This window comes from Sturnira hondurensis, unplaced genomic scaffold (genome assembly GCF_014824575.4).
Source record: "Sturnira hondurensis isolate 20B ecotype Veracruz unplaced genomic scaffold, ASM1482457v3 Scaffold0018805, whole genome shotgun sequence".
NCBI lineage: Eukaryota > Metazoa > Chordata > Mammalia > Chiroptera > Phyllostomidae > Sturnira > Sturnira hondurensis.
In genome coordinates, this window is record NW_028091436.1 from 540,778 (window position 1) to 557,008 (window position 16,231).

General features: G+C 50.6%; 1 protein-coding gene across 3 annotated transcripts in view; it reads left to right on the plus strand.

The window, feature by feature from the left end:
• Positions 1–16,231, plus strand: part of NEK7 (NIMA related kinase 7) — an 81,153-nt gene that overhangs the window by 51,460 nt on the left and 13,462 nt on the right. For all 3 annotated transcript variants that reach the window (XM_037070464.1, XM_037070465.1, XM_037070466.1), the window contains 2 exons: positions 6,253–6,361; positions 7,194–7,301. In XM_037070464.1, the coding sequence (XP_036926359.1) occupies positions 6,253–6,361; positions 7,194–7,301 (217 nt within the window). The remainder of the gene's footprint in view (positions 1–6,252; positions 6,362–7,193; positions 7,302–16,231) is intronic.

Below are 16,231 nucleotides of genomic sequence, written 5' to 3' on the forward strand. Positions count from 1 at the left end.
GCAACCTGATGTGCTTCCGTAGAGATCCGAAGTGCTCCTTCCACAGAGGATCAGTGACAGGTCCTCCTGTCTCCCCAGTGGGCACTGCAGTGTGAGCCTGTGCAGAGCCTGCGTTTAATGACAAGTACCAGCCGTTTTCCTGTCCACAGGCCAGGCCTCTGGGCAGGTGCCGCCCATCCTCCAGAGCCGTGGCCTCGCCCCGCCTTCTCCTGCACACCAGCCCCCCTCCCCCAACCTCCCCGCCCCTGGGGTGGCTGTGGCCTCCTGCGTGGGGGCTTCTGCCCCAAGGCCCCTCCCCACCCTCGGGCTGCCTGTGGGTGACACAGTCTGGTCTGTGTTACCACAGGGACGTCCCTTTCTCAGGCTGAGCCTCGAGACCCGCACAGTCACGCAGCCGGGCGGTGGACTTGCCGTGTTCACGCTTCTGTTTGTGTCTGGATGTCGCTGTTTCCAAGGCCAGGGCGGGACCTGGCTGATGGCTGTGCCTTGCACTGAGGTGCTGCTGTGTGCGTGAGAGTGGAGGGTCTTACGCCTGGCACACTCCTTGGTCCTCTCCCGGCAGCCCTAAGAACGTCTGTAACAGTTTTCTAATACCTGTGCTGTAAGCCGACCTTGGTAAAGTGGAAAAACTCCACCAGGAAAAACTCGCAGGAACGTCCCCTCTGAAGGAACATGCCGTGCCTTGAGGCCGTAGGCAGGACAGCTGCAAGGACTCGAGTCGTGAGGCTGTGGCTCGTTTCTTTAGGGTGGGGAGTGCTGTACATCGCCACCCGAAGCAGCTCCCTGTCTGGGTCTCCAGCCCAATTGGGGTGGGAGAGAGGAGTGTGAACGGGGCTCCTCGTCGGCACCCCCGGAGCAAACCCCCGGACAGCACCGCATCAAAGACTTTCCCAGTAAATAATTAATTGGCTTAGAGCAGGCTGACAAATGTAATTAAGCGATTTATAGTTGAAACATTCAGTAGTTCTCTAATTAGTGACAGAGGAGTACCTGAGGCTGTGGTCAGAGGAAATCGCTCCCAGATGGGCTTTGACATGAAAGGAAACCCAGGATTTGTCATCGGGTATTTCTTTATCGCCAGCAGTCCGGGCTTTGAAGGGGAGTGGACGGGCACCGAGCAGGTTTCGGTGTGTCGAGCCGTGGCGTGCATGCTCCGTGACCTCTGCCCCACGCCCTCGGTCAGGCCGACGCCCGTTTTGTAGCATTCCTCGTCAGCGCCCCGCCTTTCGCCCTGCCACGTGGAGAAGCGCATTGGGTGACAGCGACCTGGTGAGGAGGAGAAGAGAGACCAGCTGCAGAAACGCGCAAACCAGCGTTTGCTTCCGCCTGCGCGGCCAGCCTCCTCTGAGAAGCCGAGAAGCGGCTGATCCGGAGGCCTCACTCCGCCAGCAGCATCCTTTCTGCCGCGTATGCCGACACGCTGCGTGCGAGGATGCTCGGTCTTCCCGCTCACCACCGGCCCACCCTCAGCAGGAGGGATTTCACACCCAGACTGGGGAATTTTGGCCGGGAGGTGCGAGAATTCTGCTTACCGCAAGCTTTGATAAGTTAGCTAAAATCTCAACCTGTTGTAGCTTAGGAATCTCGTTCACCTTCTGGGTGGGGTGGTTTCTTACCTTTGCAGACACTTCTGTATTTGTGCTTATCCAGCCTTCGAGGCTGCGCTGGGAGTCCAACGTCTCTTGCCCTCTCGACCTTTGGGCTCCTTGGAGCCCCAGCCCTTCCCCGCAAAGCGACCTCTGGGCTCTGACTCTCATTGCAGCTCGACACCCGCCTCCGTCCCAGCCCCTGGCGCCGAGTGAGAAGGCCTTTGAGAGTCTGTTCCTCGTCTGCCAGCGCCGCTCAGAAGCCGAAGGCGGCCAACCAGCGGCGCTCCTCGGAAACCCCGCGCCCCCGTGCGAGTGCGACAGCCCGCACAGACCCATGTCTATGTCGGCGCGCAGGTGCGGGTGTGTCGCACAGGGGCGCACGCAGCGTCGCTGACAGATGCAGCGCGGGGCTTCTCCGCTCCTGGAGCAGTGGGGCGGTGAAGGGTTTCCGCGACTTACGGCTGCTGCACTGCGGTGACCTTGACGTCGCTCTGTGAGCGTCACCGAAAGGCGGTGCCCACGTTTGGGCCAAGCTTACCTGGGACAGGCCGGGCGACCGTTCTCCGGGAGCTTTCTGTCCCGTGCATTTGAGGTCGGCGCGCGCTGCCCTGAGCTTCCATCCCGCTGGGGTCTCTGCTAATAGGCTCCCTCCTGTTAGCAGTGCTGCCCCCCAGCGTTGTCCTTGTGAGGGGCGCCCCCCCCCCCCCCCCCCCCGCTGTCGGGTGTAAGGGACCCAGAGGACGCCTGTTTGGTGGCGGGTGCGGGAGAGGAAGGTCTTGGGCGTGTCCACGCGCTGCCTCTCTCAGTTTTAGGGAACCGGAGGCTGCTCAGTGTTATCCGGCTGGCAGCAAGGCGGTGCCCTGCCTCTCAGTAACTGATGGGCTTACACATTCTTTATCGACTTTAAACAGTATTCTGACTTCATTTCCTTGGTAGTAACATCTTGATGTTCAAAAAGACAGCTTTTTTTTATGGTGGGGGAGAACTTTGTGACATTATAGGACCTTATTTTCTTTGTTTGCTAAATAATTGCAAGTTCTGTTTTTCTAAGGCTTCATCGCTCAGAAAAATCTTTACCTGTTTCACATTTTCCATCGTAAGACGAAATGTATTTTCAGCTTCTGTTAATAACCTACCTATACGATCAGGGAACGGAGAGATTCCATTGATAAATCTATTATGAATTGTAATGCAGAGGCAGCTCAGTGCTCAGCGGGTTTTCCAGCCTTACAAAGCTTGGGTGGAAATATTTTATCAAAGCATCTGATAAAACCAGATGCCTGCGATGAGTGCGTTCTTCGATCTCGTGGCGGCCAGCCCCACTCTGCTTTGTGCCTTCTGGAGCGAGTTAAGATTCGTGAATTTTACTCAGAGTCCTGACAGTGAAAATGGTCACATGCTGCGAATGAGGATCACTTACCAAAATTCTAATGGAGACTTCACTGTTTTCCCTGTTTATGTAACTCCCCAAAATTGTGTAGAGCAAATATTTGTGGCGCTTAGTGTGACGAGAACACTCGCCTCCGAAGAAAAGTGTTTCCGTAGAAGGAGGACTATCTAGTCAGTATCACACCAGGAGCTGTCAGTTTCGCTTTCGGAAACACCCTGTCTCCTCCGTTGCCCAGCCTCCGTGCACCTAGTGTCTGAAGTTACCACTGCAAAATGTTGTCTTACAGATGCATTAGAATCACAGACGTGTGTTTGTCTGGGGACGTAACATCCCTTCTGACGGTAAATGTCTGACCTAAGTACAGATTTATGACCAAGGACCAAGACCTCGAGCTACCCGTCCTCTCGTGTGGAGGAATACGGGGCCTGTGGGGATCTCTGAGGCCGCACTGTTATCATTATCATTGTTGTTGTTGTTTCCTTTGTCCTTATTAACCAGAGAGTTGAAGGTGGGGTATTCCTATAAAATATCACAAGTTTGCAGTGGGAGAATGTGCTTTAGTTGCAGCCGGGGCTGTGGAACCTTAGCCCAGAGCTCGGAGGCGGCGGCACCGCCTGGGCCATCCCCAGACTCTCCGCCCCAGGCAGCCAGGAAGCGGAGGCCCTGCCAGCGCACAGGGCCCGCAGCCACTTCCCGCCCAGCCTCTCAGTCGGGCCTGCTGTACCAGGGGGCCATGGCTTGTGTTAGTGGCACATTTAACCGGTGACAACACTCCCAAGCAGGGAATCCTTCCTTACACCGAACCAAAGTCACCTCGTCACTTCCGTCCTCAGGTTCGACGTGGGGAAGGGGCAGGCACCAGCGGCCACCTGGTCCCAGTTCCTGCAACGTCCCTGGTCTCACTGTCTCGTCCTCACGTCTCTCATCCTCCTGAACATGCCTGGCCCACCGGGAGCACACTGACACTCGCTGCTTTCTCGTTTCTGTGTGAACCCCAGCAGTGCGCGCCGTGGCGAGCCCGGTGGGTTCTGCAGCAGGTGTGGGGTCCAGGAGGCAGGAGTCAGGGGCCCGGTCGAGTCCAGGAGACGGTGCTTGGGGACAAACGTGCCCCAGAGAGCTGGGCTTGTCTTGGGCATTTAATGTGCAGGGGAGGATGTTTGATGATTGAAGAAAGATGTGACTGTTTTGCCAAAACCTTATTTAAATAATGTTGATGGAAGGTAGAAAATAGGCTTTAAAATAGACAGTATTTGAAGCTTTGCAAAGAGAAGAGAGTAGCCTGCTGAAAAAAATGTAAATAAAAAGTATGCCCATGGGACGAGGTACACAGAGTGCTAATTTCTACTTCTTCGTTAGTTTTTCGATATTTCATTGGAACAAAAGTTACAATTCTGTTTCCTAACATAAATACAGTAAAGGTGCCCTATCAGGTCTTTTTCACGCAAATCTTTATCAATACCTTGAAAAATCCAGGTTGCCTTAGCATTTCCCGAAACGCTTACCACGTGACACACACGCACACTTTTCATTTCTCCCCGTTGGCATCAGGGCCTATTCCAGTCGGGAGCTCGGTTTCCGTCGCAGGCTCCCCTTTGTCAGCGGGGACAGCGTCTCGAGCAGCCATGCCGCTGGCCACGAGGAGAGACCAGCAGCCACGTGTGCGTGAGAGCGCGTTTCAGGGAGAGGCCCCCGCATTTCGAGGGCAACGTCTTCTTTCCCTTTCCCTGGGTTTACGCTGTATTTTTTAAATAAAAGGTCTCAAACAGAGTACCCTGCCAAATTAGTTAGAATTGTGATGATTTTAGAGTCTACATTAAAGCATTAGATTTTTCTCTTGCGGTGTGATATTGACACGACGGGGTATATTTACTTCTGAGCGGCCTCCCTCCTGCTGACAGCAGACTGCCCTCTGATGTGGCCATCTGCGCTGGGGACAGCTCATCTTTGCACCTGGTCCAGGCCCATGGGAAGTTCTCAGTGCCTCGGGGAGGGGGCAGCCTTGCCCCTTAGAGTGAGAGCGGCTGGAGACCCCGCAGGCGACTGCAGGCGGTGGGGGGTTTTCATCATCCTAGTGGCAAACACCCCGATTGGCTTTGGGACACCTGCTCGTCTCAGGGTTGCTCACGTTTGGCCGCTGGAATTGCTCATAAGTCCGGTGCCGTAGGACGTGTTGTAACAAAGACTCCGTTTGCGCAAACCCCGTGCTCTGCGACGGTAGGTGTGACCCTCCTGCTGACTGAGGGGTGGGCGTGGGCAGACTTCTCCCAGCTGATTTCTACCCGGCCGGCCCTCGGCCGGACTCCGGGGCAGACAGTGACAGAGGAGCTTGTTCTGGAAGCATCACAGTTTCTCCACACTCAGAAACCCCATCCGCTGAACTTTCAGAAACGGCTTCTACCGCCGACTCTGCACTTTAACAAGATACCGGGAACTTTTGTGAAAACTTGACTAAATACCGTGTTTCATCTTGGTCACTTATAAATGTTGTTGAATAGCAAACCAATCACGTTTTTGTTTTTGAAAAAAGCAATTTTTATGTAATAAATCTCTATGAGTCTTATGCAACCAAGGACATAGTTCTTGGTTGAGCACATTACTCGTGAATCCTTCAGCCAATATCGCGTAGAAGGTGGATTTTCTTGCACTGCTGATTGGCAGTTTGTCTCGAGTGTGGGGTCCCTCTCCCCTCACTGCTGACCGCCGCTCCCATGTTGCCCCGCCTCCTGTCGCTCTCTCCATCTGTGAAGTCCCGTCTCATTCCTTCAGAGTCCCCTGCAAGGCTGACTCGCAGTGTGCAACAGAAATATTTATGAAAACTTTTTACCGAAGTCCCTTAAATGCTTAGTAAGTTAAGTGATATTTCAAGTCACCAAGGTGGCTCATGATTTATTTAAAAGGAATTCTGTACTGAAACCTCGATCAGCAGAAGAATTGCCTTTTAACGAGCACAAATACCTTCTGGTTTCTGGAGTGTTTTATTCCGGCTTTTCCTCATGTGAAATTTGACGTCTTCCTTTTAGGATAAGAAGCAATTTTACATAAACATTAATGTTTTGAAATAGTTGGACATTGTGAAGAGAGTGTTCTTCGGCCCGTGCTCACTTGCCGTACCAGTGGGAGGAGTTGAAGCTGTTCTGTCTTGGGGTCATTTTACCCTGGAAAACCATCGAGTCTTTCGTTGGTGTTAGGGAGATACAGGGGGTGTTTTTCTGACTCGCGACTCGGTGCATGTCAGACTCTAGGCTTGTAATGCTGTTTCCCGTCTTCCCAAAGCACTTTAAGAAGCAGAAGCGGCTGATCCCGGAGAGGACCGTCTGGAAGTACTTCGTGCAGCTGTGCAGCGCGCTGGAGCACATGCACTCTCGCCGGGTCATGCACAGAGGTGAGCGCCGCCCGCTCCCCACTCCCCGCGTCACTCGAAAGACCAGCCTGTGGGTGAGGCGCGCCGTGGTTTCCAGTCAGGATGAGAATTAGTTATTTTGGGGCTCCACTCTCCTGAGCGTCTTATGGATTTGGTAGGTAAAGGAAAAAAACAGGAGCAGGAAAACGTAAGGAAGAGGTTTGGTTTTTGCCTTTTTTTTGAAAACCACATAAACAGTGTAAATTCTGGCGACTTAGATCTTTAATTCTCAACATTAGCTCTCAATATATTAGCAGTTATTAGTCAAATGATTGGGCATAATGTGACGGTTACATCACTAAGGAACTGGTCTCTGATTGAGGGGCATAAAAATGTTATTTAACTTATTTAACATTTATTTAAGTAATTAAGATTTCTAAGGTGTCTACATAAATTATATGTATATAGAGTTATGTATATGTATATAGAGTTATGTATATGATTTTATATTTTCTGTAAATATATCTATAAATTAATACTTAATAATATTTCATTTGAAGTTGATGTAGAAAAAACACATTTATTTTGTGCTTGGAGTTTCCCAAGAATTTACCTGAAAATGGGAACCAAAAATGTGTGGGGAAGGAAAACAAACCATGGTCTTTATTGTGCTGCATTGACGATTGTCTCTCCAAGGACCGAGAGGGCAGAAACACTAAGATACATAAAAATTACTCGAAGTGAAGTAACCGCTTCGAAATTCACACAGACTTATTTTCAGCATGTGCTTTAAGTTCTACCATAAAAAGGGGTTTTTAACCCTCAAAAATAGCCACACTGACCTCTTCTTTCCCAACGGCTTCCCCGCACCCAGACATCAAGCCAGCGAACGTGTTCATCACGGCCACGGGCGTGGTCAAGCTCGGGGACCTGGGCCTGGGCCGCTTCTTCAGCTCCAAGACCACCGCGGCGCACTCTCTAGGTAAGAGGGCGAGGGGGGCTCCTCTGGGGGGGGGGGGCACTGGGAGGCCCCCACCAATCACGTGCCAGCCCCCACACTCGGAATCCCAGTGCTGAAGGCTGCTCAGGTGTCACTGGGCGCTGTGACTCCAGCCACACCTGTCCAGGAAAACGCTGGCGAGCAAAGCTGGTCTCAGCTGTCGCCACAAGCCTGCCTTTCCTGCACACGTGGTGACGCTGGAGAGCGGTCAGGAAGGACCCGCTGCTCCCAAAGAACACGCATGAAGTGAGGGCAGAAACCCGCACACGACTTAGGTTTGCCGACAAGGTGACTGTGATGTTTACTTCAAAATCGTTGTAAGCCTTGTCTGTGATTGCCACGTATTTTTGAGAGCAGATTTAGAGGACTACTTTTAAGAGGTGGTTCCAAAACGTAATTGCAAATGTGACCACCCACACGAATTAATCTTGCCTACAGAAAACATGGTAGGACAATGGATTATGGTGCGTGCTTCTTTAAATTTTATTGTACTGAGGATAAACTCTTTAGGGCCTGATTTATCCGTAGAGTGGGTCTAAATTTTAGTGAAACTACAAATAAGCCAAATCTGTATGTAGTTTACAAAGAAAATTATACATAAGTTTGCTTTAAATGACGTTTATCCTGGATCCAAATTTGATTTAACTTTGTAAAGATATTTTTAGGAATTTAGTTCCAAAAGGTAAGGAGCATCTTATAATAATTATGCATTTGTACTCTGTTTTTTTTTTAAATACAGTTTGTTGTTCAAACAACCAATAAAGGGTACTGTTTTCACTATTTTTGATTCATTAATAGGAACGCACACTTCCAAAATTTTTATATGTATCAATCCTTAAGAGATTGGCAAGTCTTTGAATTTCTGAATTGTCTATTTGCTTTGCATCTGTTATTTGTATTATTTGATTCCATGACCACAAATCAACACACAGTAAAGTCTGTTCTCTCATGTTTTCTGTAGTGAATAAGAAGTCAGCACAGAATTTTGTTCTGTATAGGTGGCTGTGTTCCCAGTTTTCAACACCAGTTTTTTAAATAAAAAGTGTGTCAGCATAGACTAGAATAATTTCTGAATGTAGGGTTAAACACTACAAACACTAACTCTCATGTTGATGGATATTCAAACCATGTTCAAATCCTCAAAACTAAAAAAAAACAAAACCAAACTCAGAGGGCTTCACAGGTTCCTCGGCTCCCCCCCTGCTGAGTCCCCCCGGATTCACTGCTTCCCAGTCCCTCCTCCTCAGTCCACAGTTACTTCACGTTTGGGGCAGGGAAACAGCCCTGTGGTTTCTGAGATTCTGTCCTTCAGTAAATGGAGCACGAAAAGCCCTGTAAATGCTGAGCAATGCTCCCCATACAGGTTATCGTCCATTAGTGAGTTGTGAAATCAATGTAGCACGCTGCAGCTAGCGTTGTTTTCAGTGAAATAAAATATGTTACGGAGCAGACACTCCCAGAGGGCACTGCAGGTGCGACAGCAAATGCGGTTCCCCACAACCTTCGTTCGGTGACAGCGTGTCTTCCCACGGGGTCCCAGTGTTGATGGGGGTCATTGTTGAGGAATCTGAGAGCCCCTCGCCTAGATAAGAAGCTTGATGCAAGGGTCAGATGTGCTCTCATTGTAGAGTTTGGAGATGGAGACACACACACACGGCACCTGTTACGTCTATGAGGTTGACTGACAACGTGAAAGAAAGGGCAAAATTCACTAGGACAGGTACAGCGCTTCGATGGGCCGCCCCAGCCCCAGCCACTCTGGCAGGTGCGGGGGCATCTCCCCAGGAGCTGGTGATGCTGAGCATCTCTTCGTGGCTCATTGGCATCTGTATATCCTCTTTGGGTAAATGTCTATTCTGGTCCCCTGCCCATTTTTTTAATGGGATTGTTTTTCTTAAATTTATTTTATGAGGTTTTTTTGTATTTTGGATAATAACCCCTTATCAGATAAATCATTTGTAAATATCTTTTCCCTTTCAGTAGATTACCTTTTCTTTTTGTTGACGCTTTTCTTTCCTGTACAAAATCTTTTCTGTTCGACACAGTCCCATTTGTCTATTTTTGCTCCTGTTGCCCTAGCTGGAGGAGGCAGGTCCATAAAATATTGCCAAGACCAATGTCAAAAAGCGCATGGCCTGTGTTTTCATCTAGGAGTTTTTTGGTTTCAGGTCTTACATTCAAGTCTTTGATCCATTTACTTGAATGTCATATTTAGTTATTAGTGTGTAGCAATACAATAAGTGTCCATATATTAACTTTATATCCTGCAAATTTAATGAACTCATGCATTAGTTCCAGTAACTTTTTGGTGGGATCATTGGGTTTTCTATGTACAATATTATGTCGTCTGCAATGAGTGACAGTGTTACTGCTTCCTTTCCAATTTGGATGTCTTTTATACATATTTTTTTCTTGTCTGATTGCTGTGGCTAGGACTTCTAATACTCTGAATAAAAGCGGCAAACGTGGGCATCCTTGTCTTGTTTCTGACCTTAGAGGAAAAGCTGGCAGCCCTTTACTGTTACGATATTGGCTGTGGGTTTTGGATACACGACAGCCTTTGCTGTGTTGAGGTGTTTTCTTTTATATTCACTTTGGTGAGAGTTTTTGCCATAAATTGGTATGACATTTTTTCAAGTGATTTTTTTTGCGTATTACAATGATTACATGATTTTTATGTTTTGTTAATGTGGTATATCCAGTTGATCGATTTGTGGATATTAAGACATCCTTGCAGCCACTTGGTCACAGTTATGATTCTTTAAATGTATTTTTGAATTTCATGAATGTAACATTTTGTTGAAGATTTTTCCAGCTCGGTTCCTCCAGGATTGGGGCCTGTATGGGTGGACGATGCATTTTCATGCCTTTGGTTTTGCTGTCTGGGTGATGCTGGCCTAATAGGATGAGTTTGGAAGTGTTCATGTATCTTTAATTTTTCAGAATAATTTGGACGACACTAAAATCCCCTTTAAATAGGCGGCAGAATTCACCTGTGAAGCCATCTGGACTTGATCTCTTCTTGATGGTTGGGAGATTTTTGATTGCTGATTCCGTTTTGTTCCTGGTTTTCAATCTATTCAGATTTTCTATTTCCTCATGAGTTGGTCTTGGAAGATTGTGTGTTTCTAGGAATTTAGTCATTTCTGTTAGATTGTCCTATTTGTGGGTGAATCATTGTTCATAGTATTTCTCCCATGACTTCTGTGTTTCTGCGGTATCACTTGTAACTTCTGTTTTGTTTCTGATTTTACTCATTTTGGCCTTTTCTATTTTTCTCCTGACAAGTCTGGCTAAAGGTTGATCAGTTGTGCTTTTCTTTTCAAAGAACCAGCTTCTCTCTTTATGGGTGATTTCTGTTTTTTGTCTCTACTTAATTTATTTTCTCTTTGATCTTTATAATTCCCTTTCTCCCATTAACTTGGGCTTTGTTTAACCTTCTTTTTGTTGTTCCTTTATGTCTAAAGTTAGAGTGTTGGTTTGAGGTTATTCTTGCTCCCTGGGGCAGGCCTGCCGTGCGCCCTTCCCCCCCCCCCCGTGTTTGCTGGTTACTAGGGATTTCGGGGTGTCGTGTTTTCACTGTCCTTCGTCTCAGGGTGTATTTGGAGTTCCTGTTTGATGTCTCCGTTGACCGTTGGTTGTTAATGGCTTATTGCTGAGTCTCCGTGTGTTTGTGTCATTTCCGGGTTTCTCCTTGTAATTGATTTCTAGTTTATTATCATTTTGTTGGGTAAAAATGCCTGCTGTGATTTTTGTCCTTTGAAATGCATTGAGAATTGGTGTGTGTCCTAGCGTGTGGTATGTCCTGGAGAACTTTCTGCATGTACTGAAACAGAGTGAGTGTCCAATGTACGGAATGTTCCGTGTGTATCCGTTGTGTCCATCCGGCCTATGGTGTTTAAGGCCACGGTTTCCTCATTGATTTCCTGTCTGAACGATCCATCCATTGGTGTAAGTGGGTGTTACAGTCCCTCACTGTACTGCCGCCCATTTCCCCCTTTCTTGCTGTTAATATTTGCTTTGTGTATATACATATTTGTGCGGTTCATAAATATCTCCAAATGTTGCATCCTCTTGTTGGGTTAACCCCGTTATTGCATTCTAAAGTACCTTTATTTTTTGAGGAAGAAAATACCACACGTAGCAAAGTATAAATTTTATAAATCACTCCTTTTCTATCATTACTGTTAGTTTATTATTGGCTCTCTTTCATCAAATAAGGAAGTTTATGTCATTGTCCAGGGACTTCTCTTGTTAGTCCCACTGCTGGTTCTGAGAGGCCTACTCCACGTGGACTGAGCAGAGGAGGAGGAAGAGGCGATTTTAAAAAAGAAACCTCGTTAGGAAAAGCAGTCGCTGTGCAGTCTGACCACATGGCAGGCTCCGGAGGTGTGTCCGAGTAACTGGGGGCAGTTGCCTGCTGCTACAGCAGCGACTGTCTTTCCACCAAAGTCGCCCTTACGATGATGCACGATGATGCACGATGACCGCTTCCTCGGGTGGGAGGGGGAAGCCGGCAGGGGTGGGGGGGGGAACAGGGGGAGGAGCCACGTTCCCACGCGGCGTTTTACTTGCTTCCCCGGGAGAAGAAGCGCAGAAGCGCGGAGCATTTTCTCTTCGCAGGCACCTTTGCGATCTTAGTTACCGCACGTGCTTCCACGTGCTGAAAACAGAATTGAGTTTTAAAGCCAACCGGAATGCTCCGTGCCGCCCCTGTGCTCACGAACACTGGAAACCCCTCGGGGGGATTCCGTTGTCATCGTCATCGCTGTCGTGGGCAAAGGAGCAACTGCTCTCCGCCGTTGCTGGCACGGCCCGCCGTTTTCTGACTTGGTGACGGTGCCCGCTGAGCGCTCGCACGGCCCCTCCGAGCGGCATCAGAGTTCCCACGCCAGGGCCTCTCGGGTGCCGTTCACGCTCCCCGCACCGGCTCAAGTGCGAGACGTCCTCTGAGGTCAGCTCGGAAAGCGAGTGTTCTGGAGCAGGCGTTCACGCAGCTGCACTCGGTGGGCTGGCGGCGGCCACCGTGGCCGCACGGTGCCTCCCCACACCCGCCCAGGCCCTGTGTGCTGGGCACCCTCCAGCCGCCAGCGAGGCCCGGAGCCGCCAGGGACACGCGTGCTCCGTCAGGGCTGCAGGCTGCAGTGCGTTTTACACTCCCACCCCCCCCCCCCACCCCCCCCCCCCCCCCCCCACCCCCCCCCCCCCCGGCGACCCGTCTCCTCGTCTGTTCCNTTATCTAACACAGTGACTGTGGCCCACTGAGCCGGACCCCCGTTCCTGGCTTTGCAGGCTCTGGCGTGTAGCGTTGCTCTGGTTCTCGGTTTGGGAAGATACAGACTCTTTCCAGTCACGTTTCCAGCGGTCAGTTTCAGTGAGGGAGCTGTGTGTGTGGGTTCAGAAGTACCTGGTTTGAGTTTTCGGTCTGCAGCGTCCGGGGCCTGCGGGCTGAGGACAGTGCGGGCCGTGGCGCTGGCCTGGTGGGCTCGTTAGACGTGCAGGAAGTTACCGCTTGGAAGGCCCTCAGCAGGGTGCTGGGGCCGAGGATCTACAATAGAATTTTCTGGATTTCCCCCTTGTGTTAACTCGAGCTCTTAAATGTTAACAGTCACACTTAGCAGATGACAACTTTTATTTAATTCATGCGTTTTGTAGAAGAAATAGTGATCTGCCACACAGTCCCTCCGAATTGCCCTCTGGTGACACTCCTCGCTCCTAAGGAGGTGTGGTGGCTCTCGGCTGGGAACTCCTGGGTGGGGTGGGGGGGAGCAAAGGGAGCAAAGGTTGGTTCCTCCGCCCTGAAGTCGTGTCTGTGTGCGTGTTTTCAGTCAAGCCAAAGTGTCAGATGACTCGTGTGCTTTTTAATTTTCCCAACCCGGAGCTCTCCTTTCTGCAGTTCGCTCTGATTCGCAGGGAGAGCAGCCGTGGTTCCAAACTGACCCGACTGGTTTTATGTTCTGATCCAAGCGCACCCTCCGCTGGCCTGGGCGCCAGTGTAGGACTCCCTGCCCTTCCTGCCGGGCTTTCCCTGCGGATTCCCGTCGGGTCCCCGTGGACCCTGTGGGGTTCACGGCCAAGGGGTCTCAGAAGTCGTCTTGCCCTCCCCGCCCCTGCCTCTCACGGACGAGGAAGGCGAATGAACAGAGGCGGTGGGCGTTCTGGGCTCGTTGGTGGCAAAGGGGAGATGTGGCCAGACTCCCCGACCTTCGGCCAGTTTTGTCCTGACTCTCATTTCACAACAACAAGGCAAGAGCAACGCGGATGTGATCACACGAGTGATGCTTCGGTGGGTCTGGTCTTTTTTCTTGCGGAAATGTGTGCAGGGACTACGGTGCTGATTTTAAGCTGAAAATTCTGTGTATAAGTTATTCTGATGGCATGAAAGTTATTGCTGAATTTAGTCCTGTCTTCCCCAGTAGCAGCCGGTGGGCGGCTTTCCTTTTCATTCCCTTAAATGTGCCGTAGAACTCGAGGCAGTCAGTCTTTGTCCGGCCAGGGTGCATTTAGAACACACTTGTTATCAGAGCGCACACCCCACGTAAAGCATTTCTCAGGGAGCTCGCACAGTCAGTTCATGTGATGAGGGTTTTTTAATATTTGAACAGCTGCCTTAGTGTATTTTTTACAAAGGGCAGAGAGCATCGCAGTCATTAGCGATTTTCCGTAATATTAGCCTTTCTCTGTTTTTTTAAAAAATAATGCTCGTTTGTTCTCACGTTCACTCCTGTCGGGAGGTGAAAACATGGCTTATCTGCTGGAGCCAAGTCGGTTCCTGCCCCAGCAGCCACCGCAAGTTCTCCCAGGGCCTGCGCGCTCCCCGCGCCCCCTGCGCCCCTGCATCCCCGGCCATCCGTGGGGTCGTGCTCCTGCCACCGCGCGTGGCCCACAGCTCGCCCTCTCCCCGCTCAGCCTTCCGGCATGAACGTCCTGGAGGCCACCGCCATAATAGAGGCTGCTGTCCTGGATTTTAGGGAAAGGGTTTGAGAAATAACCCCACGTGCATTAACTTTGAAATGGCGTACAACCACGTGCCCGTGCGTTTCGGGTTTTCTTGAGCAGTTTGCACGGTTCGGCCCCTCCACGGCTGAGCGGGGAACGGAGGCTTGGCCAGCGGCTCCGCACGGAGCGCCTGCTGGGGCGGGAGCCCAAGAGAGGGTCCGGCCCTCCGAGGCCTGAGTCCCTGGGTGCCCTTGGACCTGACAAGGGGAGTCCACGCAGTGCAGGACACAGACTCTCCTGCTGCTGACGCGAGGATGCCTTTGGAAATGAGTCCATCGACGCGGTGAGCAGCCCACTTAGATTTACATTTCAGCATGTTTTGGGCATGTATGTAATTTAAATATTAAAATAAAACATGCGTATCCAGTAGAAAGGAGTTTGTGACTTACAAGAAGATGAAGAATTGTGTCTAAGCGTTAAGGAAGAGCGTTCGAAGTCCGTGGCTTTTCACGAAGACCTCCAGCAGCTCCCAGAGGCTTTCTTGTCTACTCAGTGTTTGGCCATTTTCAGTTGAGTTCTGCAGAAAACGTAATCATTCTTCTCTGTGCGCCTCACGTGCTCGGCCAGCGGGTCTAGTTTCGTGCCTTTCCCGCGCGATGCCAGGTGGACCTCTGTACAGGGCGCGTCTGTCCCTCCCAGCCTCTCATCCGTCTTCCACGTGGTATCCAGGTCCTGACGCCCGCAGGCTCCCCGGAGCTTGCAGGAAAATCCCCTTCGCTTTCCCCGAACTCCTCCCCTCCGGGCCTCAGTGGGTCGGGCCGCTGGGGGCCGCGCTGGGCCTCTCTCTGCCCCACCCTCCTGGCCAGCCCCTGGCTCCCAGTCCCGAACCCAGGAGCCTGGAAACAGCCTTTCTGAGTCCAGCTTCCCGCTGCCCTGTGGGCACACAGAGCGACATCCCTGTCCCAACAGCGCGTCCCTGTCCCGACAGCGCATGCCTACGCGCAGCCCTCGTTGCTCCTGCGGACTCCGGGGGAAAGTGCAGGAGCCCCAGAGCCGGAGAGCTCCCCTCCGTGTCACCCAGGGACAGGGCAGCCTCTTCACACCCAGCAGTTTCACCGTTTCTTGACTTTCTGACCCAGATGGCAGGTGCCAAATTTGTGTGTCGGTGCTCAAAGCCCACGCTGCCCTTCAGGAATCTGTTTCTTCAAGGTTGTCTCACTGGCGCCGCATCCGAAGAGCCCGCGTTCTGTTTAAGTGTCCACTGTCCCCCGTTCTCCTGTCCCCTTCCCTCGTCGTCCGAGTCTGAGGCCTGACCGCCACTCGGGGGTTTTAGGGAGAGCGGACCCCGTCTAGATCACATTTCCTGTGAACCGTGGTCCGTGACACTTTTGCCTTGAACCCGGTATCGTTTCCGCACTCAGTCACCAGGCTGCCACTTTGTCCTCATTTTGGAAAGCCTGCCTCTGCCGTGGAGGCTTGGATTGTAGGGCGGGGCGGGCGGGGCTGTCCTCGCTGCCTCTCCCCAGGTGCCCCAGCCCCGCTTAGTGAGCCACGGTCTTACCAGGATTTGCAGGAAATACCTGGGTGTGGCTGAACAGGAACAGGAAGAGGAAAATTTCCTTTGCTCCACGGGTAACTGTGAGTTTTGGTGGCTCCTGCTTCGGGCAACTCAGATCCTCAAATACTGTTCTCGAACCTTGATTTTCTACTTGGCAAAAAAGCGCCTCAGGCTCATAATAATGGTGCCATAGGTTGAAATTTAATATATTCATGTTGAAAGCCTCACATAGATAGTTTTACTCTTCAAAATAGAATCTATATGCCTTTGTTTATTTTTAAATGTTTAATATTTATTTTATTGACATTTACTGTTAGCGTTATCTTGAATGCACACAGGGAAAAGGCATAAACACATCAAAACAAACAAACCAACCCCCAAATTATCTGGAAGAGCCTGTCTCTAAAAAGGTCTC